Source organism: Chelonoidis abingdonii, chromosome 6 (genome assembly GCF_003597395.2).
Source record: "Chelonoidis abingdonii isolate Lonesome George chromosome 6, CheloAbing_2.0, whole genome shotgun sequence".
NCBI lineage: Eukaryota > Metazoa > Chordata > Testudines > Testudinidae > Chelonoidis > Chelonoidis abingdonii.
The window spans coordinates 95,938,274-95,953,437 of NC_133774.1; the positions used below are offsets into that span (position 1 = coordinate 95,938,274).

At 38.4% G+C, this 15,164-nt stretch overlaps 1 protein-coding gene across 6 annotated transcripts in view; it reads right to left on the bottom strand.

Annotated features, from left to right (window-relative positions):
* Positions 1-15,164, bottom strand: part of SMARCA2 (SWI/SNF related BAF chromatin remodeling complex subunit ATPase 2) — a 188,923-nt gene that overhangs the window by 48,245 nt on the left and 125,514 nt on the right. For all 6 annotated transcript variants that reach the window (XM_032801831.2, XM_032801829.2, XM_075067264.1 and 3 more), the window contains one exon: positions 8,876-9,094. In XM_032801831.2, the coding sequence (XP_032657722.1) occupies positions 8,876-9,094 (219 nt within the window). The remainder of the gene's footprint in view (positions 1-8,875; positions 9,095-15,164) is intronic.

Here is a 15,164-nt window from a genome sequence, read left to right on the forward strand (position 1 = left end):
TGAAGCCTCTGACTTGCGTAGAGACTGTTTGTTGCTCAGCCCCGCTGAAGGGTCTGAGCCCTGGACAGATTGCTGCTGTGTAGCGAGGCGCCCTGGCTCCCCGCCACGCCTGAAAGGGACAAGGCCCAGCACCGGACCCTTACAGTGCTCTAAACGCTTATGCACATGCTTACCTTTAAGCATGAGTGATCCCATTAAATCAGTGAGGTTATACCCACTTAAATGGTTGCAGGATCAGGGCCTTAAATTTTCAATATTTTGGTTATGTCAAAAACAGTTTTGTAAATGTCAAACAACAAACCCTCTATTAGTTATGGCACATTAAACAGCATTTGTAAGTTAGTTCATGATAAATGTTAATCTTAAATTGCAACAGCACAAGTTTTCAAGTTAATTTTACAAAGCTCAACCTAATTTGATTTTTTTCATCATGATTTAAATCACTCTACCCTGATCTAGCAGCTGAAAGAGTCATGCAATATCCATTTAAACTTTTGTCTGAGTTGGAGAGAAAGAATAAAGTCAACGCAAAACTGAGCACATTTTTTAACCCCTTATTAAAAATAATAAAGTTAAACTCAATGGCCCATTTCATTCTCAAAGAGGAAATAGTAAGAGAGGAATTAATTTAACCACCTAATTGCAACATTCTGCAAAGTTATTTTTAGGGCTGTCAAGCGATTAAAAAATTAATCACAATTAACTGTACTGTTAAACAATACTAGAATACCATTTATTTAAATAAGTTTGGGTGTTTTCTACATTTTCAAATATATTGATTTCAATTACAACACAGAATACAAATTGCACAGTGCTCACTTTATATTTATTTTTGATTACAAGTATTTGCACTGTAAAAAACAAAAGAAATTGTGTTTTTCAATCCACCTATTGCAAGTACTGTAGTGCAATCTCTTTATCGTGAAAGTTGAACTTAAAAATGTAGAATTATGTACAAAAAAACCCTGCATTCAAAAATAAAACCATGTAAAATGTTAAAGCCTGCAAGTACACGCAGTCTACTACTTGTTGACCCAATTGCTGAGACAAACAAGTCTGATACATTTGCAGGAGATAATGCTGCCCACTTCTTGTTTACAATATCACCTGAAAGTGAGAACAGGTGTTCTTGTGGCAATGTTGTAGCCGGCATTGCAAGATATTTACGTACTAGATGAGCTAAAGGTTCATATGTCCCATCATGCTTCAACCACCATTCTAGAGGACATATGTCCATGCTGATGACGAGTTCTGCTCGATAACAATCCAAAACAGTGTGGACTGACAGATGTTCATTTTCATTATTTGAGTCAGATGCCTCCAGAAGAAGGCTGATTTTCTTTTTTGGTGCTTCAGGTTCTGTAGTTTCCACATCGGAGTGTTGCTCTTTTAAGACTTCTGAAAGCATCCTCCACACCTTGTATCTCTCAGATTTTGGAAGGCACTTCAGATTCTTAAACCTTGGGTCCAGTGCTGTAGCTATCTTTAAAAATCTCACATTGGTACCTTCTTTGTATTTTGTCAAATCTGCAGTGAAAGTGTTCTTAAAATGAACAAGATGTGCTGGGTCATCATCCGAGACTGCTATAACATGAAAAATATGGCAGAATGCAGGTAAAACATAGCAGGGGACATACAATTCTCCCCTAAGGAGTTCAGTCACAAATTTAATTAACGCATTATTTTTTTTAACAAGTGTCATCAACGTGGAAGCACGTCCTCTGGAATGATGGCCGAAGCATGAAGGAGCATACGCATGTTTAGCATATCTGGCACATAAATACCTTGCAGTGCTGGCTACAAAAATGCCATGCAAATGCCTGTTCTCACTTTCTGGTGACATTGTAAATAAGGAGAGGGCAGCATTATCTCCTGTAAATGTAAACAAACTTGTTCGTCTCAGCGATTGGCTGAACAAGAAGTAGGACTAAGTGGACTTGTACGCTCTGAAGTTTTACATTGTTTTGTTTTTGAGTGCAGTTATGTAACAAAAAAATCTACATTTGTAAATTGCACTTTCATGACAAAGATTGTACTGGTAGGAGGCGAACCGAAAAACATAGTTCTTTGTTTATCATTTTTACAGTGCAAATATTTGTAATAAAAATTATATACACTGATTTCAATTACAACACAGAATACAATATATATGAAAATGTAGAAAAACATCCAAAACATTTAATACATTTCAATTAGTATTCTATTGTTTAAGTGTGATTAAAACTGCAATTAATCACAATTATTTTTTATCACCATTAATTTTTTTAATTAATTGCGTGAGTTAACTGTGGTTAATTGACAACCCTAGCTATTTTTTTTATCCGTCAGATAGTGAGTTCCACATTGCCAGACGCTTTCTACTGTTGTGTTTATCAATAAGGAACGTTGAGAGAGGCAAAGTAGATCTTATTCCTTTAATGGTAGAAGTATCCAAAAGATCCTACCACTTTACGGTTAATCCAGTCACGTGTTGGGTGAAGAACAGACAGAGGAATCCAAGATGCCACAGGCTCACTGGCCTAAGAGGAGTTTAAATAGGGTTTCTTCTCAGAGGAACAGAAAGCACAGTGCGATGACAAGTCCAGTAGGAACAACAACGTCCTTGCAATAAGCAGCAAAAAAAGAGCACCACAAGATGGAGCTCAAAGCGTTGATGTCTCATTATGTTTAATCCAGAGGTAACTAAAATGAATGTTCAACACACTAGTCTTCCATTTCTCCACCATTTCTAAGATGTTAGAATTCTCTCCATTTTAATTACATTTAATTTGGAACTACTTGAGAATTTTAATTCTTTAGCAACAAAATCATATTTTCAGGGTACAATAGACAGAATATTCTTTTCATTTTTAGTACTTCAAGGTGAGTTAGAGGTTACATTTTTAAGAGCTCTCCCAGTTTTTACTTTCCACCAGATGGTTTTGGCAATTGTATCCATCCTGATGAGTCCAGTTTTTAACAGTGTTTATGCATGTTTGTCCCAGTATATAACAATAAAAAAACCAAAACTGGCAAACAAATCTTGTTTATATTTAAATTACCCAGTAAGGCCCTGGTCCTGCAAAGTCTCAAGAATGTGCATAATTTTACAAATGTGTATCCCACTGTTTTTATTTTTCAGGTTTCACTGAAGTCCATAGGGTTGTGCTTGTGCACAGAGTCCCACCCACACTTGCTGGATCAGGAGCCCATGTGTTCTGCTTGGAAAACAAAGATATAAAGGGTGCCTACTGCCTATTTTGGTCTGCTTTCAAGACACATCACATTAAAAAAAGAAAGCCATTAAGTTGGTGCTAATGGTCAAGTAAAATATTGAACAATTCTCTTTTTGCTACAGACTGAGGCCTTGTTTTCACTGCTGAAAGAGTGAAGTTTTTTACCTCCAAGTAACTAATATGTATGGGCTACTCTGAGACAAAAAAAAAAAAAAAAAAAAGACCAAGCACTTTAGTTTTACCATGAAATAAACTCAGTAAGGCCAAGACTGGAGGGTTCTAGGGCTGTTTATCTTGGGGTAGCTCATGAGTGGCAGTTACCTCAAGGAGAAAAAACAAAACAAAACAAAAAACACACATCTCTCTTTTGTCAATGAAAACAAGGCTTGAATGAGTATTTGTGGCCAAAACATATGAGAAGCTGCTTGGAAGGTTATATGTAATCTCTTTTACAAATTCAAATCCAGCCCAGGAAACCCAATACTACTCAATCACTGTTCAAAACCCTAAGAATCAGTAGTGACAGTTCTGGTCCTACTACATTATAAAACTCACCGTCATAATTATCAATACTGTTTGCAATCTCAGAGAAGCAAAAAGTTCCAATGATACAGAGAAAGAGGTAGCCCTCCAATATTGATCAAGGTCCATTAGCAGACAGACTGGGGCAGCTTGCATTGCCATTGCTTGTGCTGTCGTTATTCTGCAGACATTTTAGTTTCAAATGCCATAAACCCAGCACTTTTCACAAGCACGAAAATGCACTAATTAAAAGATTTTTTTAGAAGAGTTTTGAACACATTCTGAAAATCTAGTTTTCAAGCGTTTTTTTCTGACTCAGATCACAAAATACTATTTCATCTTTGTGGTTTTTGAGGTTATAATGAGGATTTTCTCTCAATGGAAGTCTAGGAAAGGTTTAACAATAATTTGAGCACCACTGTTTCAGTAACTGTTTTGAATTTCAGTGTAAGCAATACCATCCTAGCTACCTAAATTGCAGGCTCAGATAACTGAGGGTTTCAAAATTTTGCCTAAGAAATGACAGTTAAAATCTTTTCATTAAAACACAGAACTTGTAGTTTCAGTTCACGTTGGCTGGCTTTTAGAAACTCAACCTAGCAAAACAAAGCTATCTTAAAAACCTTGTTCTAAATAGGTACGCAGCTCACTTTGGCTAAGGTCCTCAACATTGCTGCTCACAATGCTGTTAAAAATACCAGAGGATGTTTGTTAATACACATTCCTTACCCAAGCACCTCCCTGTGGCATTTTGCAGCCACTCAGCATCAGTTTCTCAGTTGCTCTTCCACTGCTCTGCCCAATTTCCAATGCCCTCTGGCTTTGCACAGATTTAGCCCTCCAGCTAGGCCTCTTACTGTGCTACCCTTTTTGGGGCACTCGAAATCAGAAACAAGTATGCAACAACACAAATGTAAACACTCCCCTTGCTCTGGAAGATCTGTTAGGCACTAGTTTTTCAGTTCCTAGCCCTAGCCAGCCTTCTCTCTCAGTAAACTCTCCACATCTGCTCTCTGCAGCTCCCCTCCAACTGGAGGGTGGCTTCTTATTTTTAAGCTCTTCCCTGGAAACCTGCTTCCTGCTCCATGTGTCTTAATTTTGGTTAATTGGGCCTGTAATAGCGCATTAACCCCTTCCTCCCTTGCATGGAGGCTTGTGTGTCCCATTACACATTTTTGTCACATTATTAGCCGAATGTTTTCTAGAGGAGAATGTATTCAAGGCACCAGTAGAAATTACAGTAATATTTGTTCAGATATTTTTTTAAAAAATCTTTGGAAAAACTGCTGAAAAGAAAATGGAAAAAAAAATCCCATTAACAAACCATAAAATGTTTTACTGCTTTTTGTTTCTCCTGAATGGTGACTCAGAACTTCTCTTTTCAAGACTTCCCTACATAAAACCAGTTTCTGGGACTCTGGATCTGTTTCCTGAGAGCACATCCTAAATACAAAGCAGTATTTCAAGGCTTATTTGTTAAGTCTCAACATCGTACTTTTGGTATTGCCTCAAAATAGTTACTGCGGAACGTATCCAGTACACTAAGGGCAGTTTATTTGCTTAAAAATAAATATTGGGCAGATAAACTTCTCTGGTTCTCATTCATTCTTCAAACCCGCTATTTTCTAATGGACTCTTAAAGAAGGAAAGCTCCCTTCATCTAAAGAGTATCATTAGTTTTAATTTCATTGTAACTTAGAAGTAGCAGTCAGGACACCTCATTTCCTTTTACTTTCTGGAATTGTCACTCTGAATGGAATTTCTTTCAACTGCAGCTAGACTTCAATACAAGTAATAATAAATAACTACTCAGGATCCATGCAAACTTGCAAGCTATAGGCTAGCTGTCATAAACAGATAGCTAAGGGTTAATGTTTCTTTCACCTGTAAAGGGTTAACAAAGAGAACCAAACACCTGACCAGAGGACCAATCAGAAAACCGGATTTTTCAAAGCTCAGGAGAGAATGTTATGGGTCTGTGTCTTGGCTCTCAGCTATGGAGGGATCTTTTCTTTCGGTAGGCTTCTAATCATCAGTTTCAAGTTGTAAGTACAAAGGGTAGAAAAACAAGATGTATTTTTTTTTGTATTTAATGTGTGTTAGTGCTGGAATGTATTGTTTAGAGTTTCTTTTGATCACAGGCTTGTGTTGATATTTTCATATTTTTTTTTTAAGTATATGAGCCCTGTATAGTTGTCAACCTCTGATGCAGAGGATCATGGTTCATGTGTTATTTCTTTCTTTTTAATAAGCTTTTCTTTTAAAATTTTTGAGTTTTTTCTCTCTGGGTAGGCTAAGGAACGACGGGGGATGACTCTTGTGTAGATCTACGGAGGGTGAAGCTCTACAGCACCAGGGAATTTGTGGGAGGGGAAGAGAGATAGATCATTTCTGTTTCCTGTATTTGGTATGTCTCTTTGCGGAAGAAAGAGACATGCTTCTTGGTATGTGATGTAAGAGGTAGGCCTCAGTAATTCTCGGTTAGCCCAGAGAGGAAAGTCTGGGTGGGAGAGAGAGGGGGAAAGGAAGTGGGTTATTTCCCTTTGTGGTAAGACTCAGGGCTTGAGTCCTGGGGTTCCCCAGGGAAGGGTTTGGGAGACCAGAGGAGCCAAACCTGGAATTTTTGGCTGGTGGCAGCGAGATCAAATCTGAGCTGGTAATTAAGCTTAGAGGGGTTCATGCTAGCTTCTCAGGTTATGAATGCTAAGGTTCAAATCGGAGTAGGAAAGCTACGACACTAGCTTGATTTCCTTCCTCAATGTGCTATCAGTCAAACCATAATGGGAGAAGACGTGCAGTACTCTCTACCAGAGGGAGGGCAATATTGTTCAATATTCCCTTCTGCCAGTGGGAAGTAACTTACACCCAATTTCTGCTGCTCTGACAGATTGCAGTCCTACAGGCAAAAGGCTCAGTTTCCTATATTGTAAGGCAGGTTTGGTGCTTGTGATTTAGTGACCTCTATCATGGAGTAATTGGTATCCCTGGATTCAGGACACTGGGGTCTGAGGGACACATTTTTGAAACAAGATAATTTTTTTGTAAAAAGATTAATAAATTCAATCGGATATGCAATAAAGTACTTCACAACACTCCATTTACTTTGGAATGCACTTTTCTCTCAGTGCCCAGGGAAAATAATCACTTATTTGACTTTAAGTAGATATTCAGCAAGTCACTGAACTTTGTGATACAAAAGAAAGTTATGCACTATAACCAGAAAGGGGAGAGGAATGAGGGAAGAATAGAAATCAGAAAAGATTCTTGTATAGCGTGTAAGAAGATTCTGCAGACAACAGCTTTTACCCAATTTTACAGATATCTATCTTTTATCTCCTATATCACAACCACCAACAAAGCTCGGGTAAAACATTAGGATTAGATAAATATTAGGATTAGATAAATATAAGAGACATTAGATGAAAGGCTAAATTGGAATGAATAATGAACATAAGGCAGACACCCCACTGAGCAAATCTGTATTACCTAATCAAAACCACTATACAATCAATTTAAGAGCCCTGGCTACAAAATGGCTGGCGGCCGCTGGTTACAAAATTATACCTTAAAAATATCTTATTCTGACTGAATGTAAAAGTAGCATATACAAAGCTCCCACATAAAAATAAGCCCTTACACAGTCTGATTTAAAGCAAGGGTGACCTTGGAGAGCCACACCCATTGGTGAGGCAGATAAACTGGAGGGAACTATGGAGAATTCTTCAGCTGTCAGTGATTGACAGGTCTAGTTCTGCCCTCATACTACAAGCAGACTGAAGTATTTATTGTACCAGATCCATGGGAGGGAAGAATGCTATGAATTAAAGACAAAATGTCTTTCTTAATTTAGAATTTACTGGATTGTGTATATTTTTGGAAAGCCTTAGTGTTATTTTAAAGCAACTTACTGTTTACAAGTTCTCATTAGCAAGAAACGGTTGATCTAAAATTTTTGTCCAATACGCATGTGATCATGTTACAGTGGCAATGCCTTGGGGGTAAAGCTAATTATAAACTCTGGTAGTTGTATATATTTAAAGATTGTCATATCATCTATAATCCCCTAGGTACTCCAGTTAAAGGATGTAGGAAAACTTTATTGCTCAAATAAGAGGCAAAAGTGAGTGGAGAACACAACACGTCTCTCTCCCTGCCATCCCCTCCACGATAAATAGTAACAAGTCAAATGAAAACTTCTAGTAATGAAACACTTGAGAAATAAAATGTATCAAATGTCAGATGATTCAATTTCCCAATATGCACACTAATTGGTTAGCTTTTGAATATATGCTCATTCTGGCAGTGTCCATTGCTGCTCTTGTTAGTCACACAGGTGTGCAATTTTGATACTTTAATAGATCACCACCAACTTATTCAAATATAGTAGGTATGTATATGCAGATTACTGACTAAAATATACATTTTATCAATCCTTTCTGGGAATTCTAGTTGAGAAAAGAATGCTAAAAGTCTCTTACGTGGTTTTGGAAACACTTTCTGAAGATTAAATGTCAACTCCTTACCACCCTCTGACAAATAATAACCTACTGAAAGGGTATATGCACTGAAAATTATTAGGTGTGTGCATAGGATACTAGGAAAATCTCAAAAGGATCAGAGGTGTGGTGTGAATAATCAGCCAAGTTTGGATTCTTGAGCCAAGGCGCTCTCGCCTGGAAATCCTGCAATAAACAGTCTCTTTTGGAAGTTTCTGATCTCACTGGAACCAGGAAATGTACAGACATGAAAATGAAAATGTGAGAGAGAAGACTTTTCCAAAGTTTTCTGGATTTCTAATTAAGCTCAGTGTGTTTGTGTGTCTTGTTTTATCCCACAGTAATCAGTGGTATGATAGACAACATGAAAAAGCATCCGCATCACTGAAACATTACAATAGTATGTGAGTGAAAAATAGCTAGATCTATGGCTACAGAATATTTGCAACACAGAGAGCAATACTGATTCCAGGTCTAACAACAGTGCCTGGTTCCAGCAACTTAACTTATATTTTTAATTCCACACACTCCTCTAACTCCAACTTTGTCATCATCACTGACAACCCCCCTCCACTCAAAAAACCCGCAAACTCCAACAAATAACAAATACCAGCTGTCAGAAAGGAAAAATGTGGCACATACCCTGAGCCACTGTTTCTCTGTGAGAGCATCACTGTAGTCCACATCTCTGCGCTGACGGGACCCCCTCCCAAATATTTTTTCTTCTTCTTCCTCACAGGTAAGCCTTTCTACTTCAGCATCGTCTTTAATAATCCAGGATGGCAGATCATCCTCCTCCATCAAACGAGGCTTGCGCTTGGGATTTCGGGCATCCTCTCTGCGACGATCCATGTCCATACGCTGCAAGGGCAATCAATACAGTGGTTAAGACCAGTGGGGGAAAGCTGGGTATTTTATACTGCATTAAGTTTTACATAATGTTCTTTTAAAATCAGTCTGTCTACATTTCCTTCCCAATTCTTCATACTTCTATGGAGTATTTATAATGAGGAATATCCATACATGATAACTGGTCATGAATCTTCAATTCAGGTTTGTTATTACACAGTGGCTTCTATTTCTGAGGTACTGAGAACCTACAGTTCCCACTGAAGTAAATGGGAGGAGCAGATACTTAGCGCCCCTGAAAATCAGGCCATAACAGTAGTGGGACAGTTACTGTTTAAAATGCTGTCTCTACTTTTGCATATATTTTATAGTGTATTATCGCTGATGTAAGTAATTTACAAACACTAAAATTGTTTGATAACAACCCTTTGAGGTGTTATTCCCATTTTACTGAAGGGAAAAACTATGTCCAAAGCTGCAGAGGGACTTATCTGAGTTGGAATTAGAATAAAGAAGTTCCTAAGCCTCAATCCTATTCAAAGAACACCTTGTCTCTTTGTCATCAGAGCTAGAATGCTATTCACTTGGAATGTTGACAGCTGTTTACTGGAATACCACATATAAAATGTACCCACCCCCAACCCATCAGATTATGCTACTTAAAAAGTTAAGTAGAAATAGAAGTATCAGATTGTGTTACAGCACTAATATTTTTATGACTCAAAGAAATGCCTGGTTTATTTTCATACTTGGCAAGTGCTTATTCCATAAAATAGAGTATACTGCTGAGATTACACAAAGCTGCATATAGGATTTGCATTCCCAATTCCAATTAACTAAGTAGTTGACCATTAGGTGGTTGCAAAATTTTTGGACATCATATTTTGAAAAACAATAAGGTACTGTAACACTGAAAGCTGCTACAGCTGTGGTCACTAACTTGTTACAAGCCTTTTTTCTCACAAACAATCCATTCTTATCTCTGTTGCGGCTACGCACTGTACTATATCTAATGCAAATTGAAGAGCATCATCCTTTCACCCCTCTGGGATAACCAAAGCACAAGTGATCAAGTTGCCATCTTGAACCTTCTTACATTGCATGTATTTTAAATATAACTCTACATTACACAGACTTTTCTATTTGCCCTTTTAAATATGGCAATTTCTGTACTAACTAACTGGCAACCTAGCACAGGTTTCAACTGTTGGCAGGTCTGGCAAAGAATGTACAGCTATAATCAGAGAAAAGGCCTCAACAGGCTGTTTTGATTACTTAGTAGCAAGGATTAGTAAAGTACACTATTCCCATAAGTTGCATAGATAGCATCCTTTAAATAATTAACTTTTTACCCTTGTAGAAGTGCTTGATTTGCTATTTGCAAGACATGGATTGAAAGGCTAAGTTAAAATGCACATTAATTATGCTTTTTTTTCTGAGGGAAAACATGAGAGGAAAAAAGTTAAGCCACTCTCCTTGAGCCTGACTACAAAAGATTGCAAGTGAGGATTCTGTTCCCCCAAAACTACTCATAAAAGCCCTTCTATTAGTGGGACATCTATGATCAAATCTTCCTATATGTCAGTGACAGACAGATAAAACAATTAATGGTTCTATCTGGTGTCACTGTAACTCTGATACTATACTGAGGTTATACACATGCACACACAGCAACCTCGGTTATGCCTGAAACTAACCTAGTGACTAAGGCCCCTGTGCTGCAAACACGTCCAGGTAAGTAAAAGTTGAACACGTACTTGTTTGAATGATCATGGCCTAAAACCGTCAGCTTCAAAATCAACCTATATTACTGACCTATGAAACAGGCAGTCTATTCCTTCTATATTATGAGTGGTTTGGTCCTAAAAAGGATCAACAAGGGAGATGACTCTCATCTAGAGCTTACAACTACCTATTTTTAGCATAAGGATAAATAATATACTGCCATTTTGGTTTTGAGAAGAAAAATTAATTAAAATAGCACAAATAAAGTATCAGCTCAAACCTTTTGGGTCCTAGGATCTTATTTCAAAGGATGATTTCAGATTAGGAGTCCTTACTTAAGTTAAAAAATAGCACTAGACACAGCTTTATTTATATTATACTTTAACTAGAAACAAGTTTATATTTTCTCTTATTTTGTTTATCAAGTAAGGCAGGAAAAGTTAAAGATTTGTTACAACACACTAATAAACATTTCAATGACACAGCTAAGTCTCACTGATGATTTTTTCTATTCTTGCTAGCGGTGCAACCAGAAAATAAGGTTGCTATGCCTTGCAGCAAGTGACAAGAAAAGTCAATAATAGATGTGGGTTAGAGGTTGTCCACAATATTCACAATTGTTAACTATCACTACGCATCCAGTGACACCATGCCACTGGGTGCCTGTGAAAAGGGAAGGAAAACACATAATTCTATCATTGTTGAGTCACGGCACAGATGTGCTTGAAAGCACTTGATGGGGCCCGAGTTACTCCAGTTTAAGTAGAAAGCTTCCTTTCCCTCTGTGTTGTTTCTCCTCCCTAAATTCAAGGTAGGTTTTGATCAGATTTAGGAGCAGTTGTAGTGGGTGGATGAAAGGGAGGGGAATGAATTTTGAATGTTAAATAACTGGAAATAACTGAAGGTGACCCTAGACAAGAGCTTATTTATAGTAAACTGAAACTGATATAGAGAGAATGCAGAGATCCAGTCATTTAGTTTCACAGACACCTGTCTTGAAGGCTGGACAGAACTCCAATCAGTACTACTTTGGCATTAGTATTATTATTATTTTTTTAAAAATAAAATTTCCAGCTGACGCCTTGCCGTCCATAAACTCCAGTTTAAGAATCGCTGCCGTAGGCAATTTCTTTAATATCTAATGCCATGTCTGAAAAGAAACCTGACAAAATGCTGGGATTTCTTTTTATTTGTCCATACATACAAGTCCTTTAAATACCAGTGTCTGCCAGAATTATAAGTAAGCACCCAAAAGCAAGAAAGAATTTCAATTCATTACTACCTTTCAAACACAAAGCAAGCATTTGCCTTGAAATCTGCCTATAAATCTTTACTCTGAACACTGAAGGAGGATTAAATGCAATACTTCTTGGCTTAGAAATGGGAAGTGCTTCCTGCTACTGACTAGAAGATCCAGGTGGAGTAGGGAGGCTTATAGTAAATCTCAAAGACCCAACAGGTGGGTCTGTTTGGAATTCATGTGCTGAGCCTCTGGCAGACAGCGCTACCTGTGTGTGGAATAAGGAGTTGAAAAGATTCTAAAAGGATAGAATTATGGGATAAACAGGAGGAGAGGCATTCCACTGATTATTGCAGCATACAGAAATGTTTATAAGACATGCTACAGTAATAGTATACTACAGAGAAGTATTTATGAATAAGGTAAGAATATCTCAGCCACAAATATCTTGTTTTCTGGCGTTAACGACTTGGCTGTAAACTTGGCTGTATTCTTACTTAATACCAGTACAAAGAATATTTTCAACATAAAGGCCTGATACTGGGATGCAATGTGGCTGGGCACAGATGTACTCTTGTGTCACTGATTATGAGAGAATCACACCAATGCAAGAGGCTCATTTTGTTTGCAAAGTTGCTTCTATGACCCTGTGCACCACTGCCAGCACAGGAGGCATGGCCAGGAAAGTAATGTGGCTGCAGCTTCTTTACATCTCACTGATCACTAGCTGCCACATCAGCCCCTTCAGGTTTCTCTGAGTTATGCTGGAGGGCTGACCTGGAACACAATTGGCCCTAATCAGGAAAGCAAAAGCCACTTTTGCACATCCTTTCCTGGATGGTTTTGTACGCTCTTCAGCTGCATATGAGGATTTAGGCCAAGGAACAGTTATAATCTGAAAACAGAGTGTACAAATGGTGCCTTCTTGCTAAATCAATCAACTCCCATCTCTATTCAGTCTTGCAAAGGGCATTAAAACCAATAGTAAAAGGTTCTATAGCCATATAAATAAGAAGAAAACAAAGAAAGAAGTGGTGGGACTGCTAAACACTGAAGATGGAATGGAGGTTAAGAATAATCTAAGTATGGCCCAATATCAAATACTTTGCCTCAGTCTTTAATAAGGCTAATGAGGAGCTTAGGGATAATGGTAGGATGACAAATGGGAATGAGGATATGGAGGTAGATATTACCACATCCGAGGTATGCCGAAACGTCGACAGCTTTTCGGACGATCTCCCAGGAGGCCAGATAATCTCTCATCCAAGAATATTAAAGGAATTTGGCATGAAATTGCAAGCCTTGTTTAGCAGTATTTCTAATGAATCTGTAAACTAGGGTCTGTCCGGTATACTTGTGAATTGCTAAATAGTTCCTATCTTTAGGAAGGGGGAAAAGTGATCCGTGGCAACTACAGGCCCTGTCAGTTTGACATCTGTAGTATGCAAGGTCCTGGAAATATTTTGAAGGAAAAAGTGTCAGACATTTGGTCAATGGCAATTGGGACAAATACAACATGGTTTTACAAAAAGGGGATTGTGCCAAACCAGCCTGATCTCCTTTCTTTGGAGAAGGTAACAGATTTTTTTCACAAGGAATGCAGTGAATCTAATTACCTCGATTTCAGTAAGGCATTTGATATGGTTCCACATGGGGAATTATTAGCTAACTTTGGAAAAGATGGGATCAATACATAAATTGAAAGGTGGATAAGAAACTGGTTAAAGTGGGGACTACAGGGCGTCAAACTGAAAGATGAATTGTCAGGCTGGAGGAGGTTGCTACTGGAGTTCCTCAGGGATTGGTTTTTGGGACCAATCTTATTTAATCTTTTTATTACTGGACTTTGGCACAAAAAGTGGGTTGGGCTAATAAAGTTTGGGATGACACAAAGCTGGGAGGTATTGCTAATACAGAGAGGACCGGGATATCATACAGGAGATCTATGAATGACCTTGTAAACTGGGTTAGTAAGTAATAGGATGAAATTTAATATGAAAAGTTGCAAGGTTGTTGCAGTTAGGGTATTAATAACAGAACTACTGTTATAAGCTGGGGTAGGCATCAGTTGGAAGTAACAGAGAAGGAGAAGGCCTCGAGTACTGGTTGATCACAGGATGACTATGAGCCGCTATGTGATATGGCTGTGAAAGCTATGCGGTCTTGTGGATGCATCAGGCGAGGTATTTTTCAGTAGAGATATAAGGACATGTTAGTATCATTGTACAAGGCACTGGTGAGCCTCATCTGGAATACTGTTGTGTAGTTCTGGTCGCCATGTTTAAGAAAAATGAACTGAAACTGGAACCAGTTTCAGAGAAAGGGCTACTAGGATGATCCGAGGATGAAAACCTGTCATATGAAAGGAGACTCGAAGAGCTTGGCTTGTTTAGTCCTAACCAAAGAGAGGCCTGATGGGAGGATCTGATTCACTCTCTCTGGGTTTAGCTGACTGCCATATTTGGGGTCGGGAAGGAATTTTCCTCCAGGGCAGACTGGCAGAAGCCCTTGGGGTTTTTTCACCTTCCTCTGCAGCCTTGGGCACGGGTCACTTGCTGGAAGGTTCTCTGCAGCTTGAAGTCTTTAAACCATGATTTGAGGACTTCAGTGGCTCAGACACAGGTTTGATACAGGAGCGGGTGGGTGAGATTCTGTGGCCTGCATTATGCAGAAGGTCAGACAAGATGATCATAATGGTCCCTTCTGACCTCGATTCTATGATTCTATGATTAAGAATACCTTCGTCTTCCCAACTTGACTGAGATCTCAAGGCTGAGTATACAGGGCTGGCTGACAGAAAACAAACAACTTTTTCCTTGTTAACAGGGTATACCTGATATTAAAATTACTGAGAAAGCAAACATGGAACCCTCATCCCCAATGCTAATATGAGCAGAACTTTTCAGACTAGAACCGCATTTCAATGTGTCTACCTATAATAAGTTATTTTATTAACAATAAAGCATTTCCTATCCACTAACGCTTGGCTTAACTCCTTGGGTTTTGAAGGATGTGTTAACTTTATTTCCAGACGTCTAACACTTAGGGTACGTCTACACTACCTGCCGGATTGGTGGGTAGTGATCTATCTATCAGGGATTGATTTATCGCGTGTAG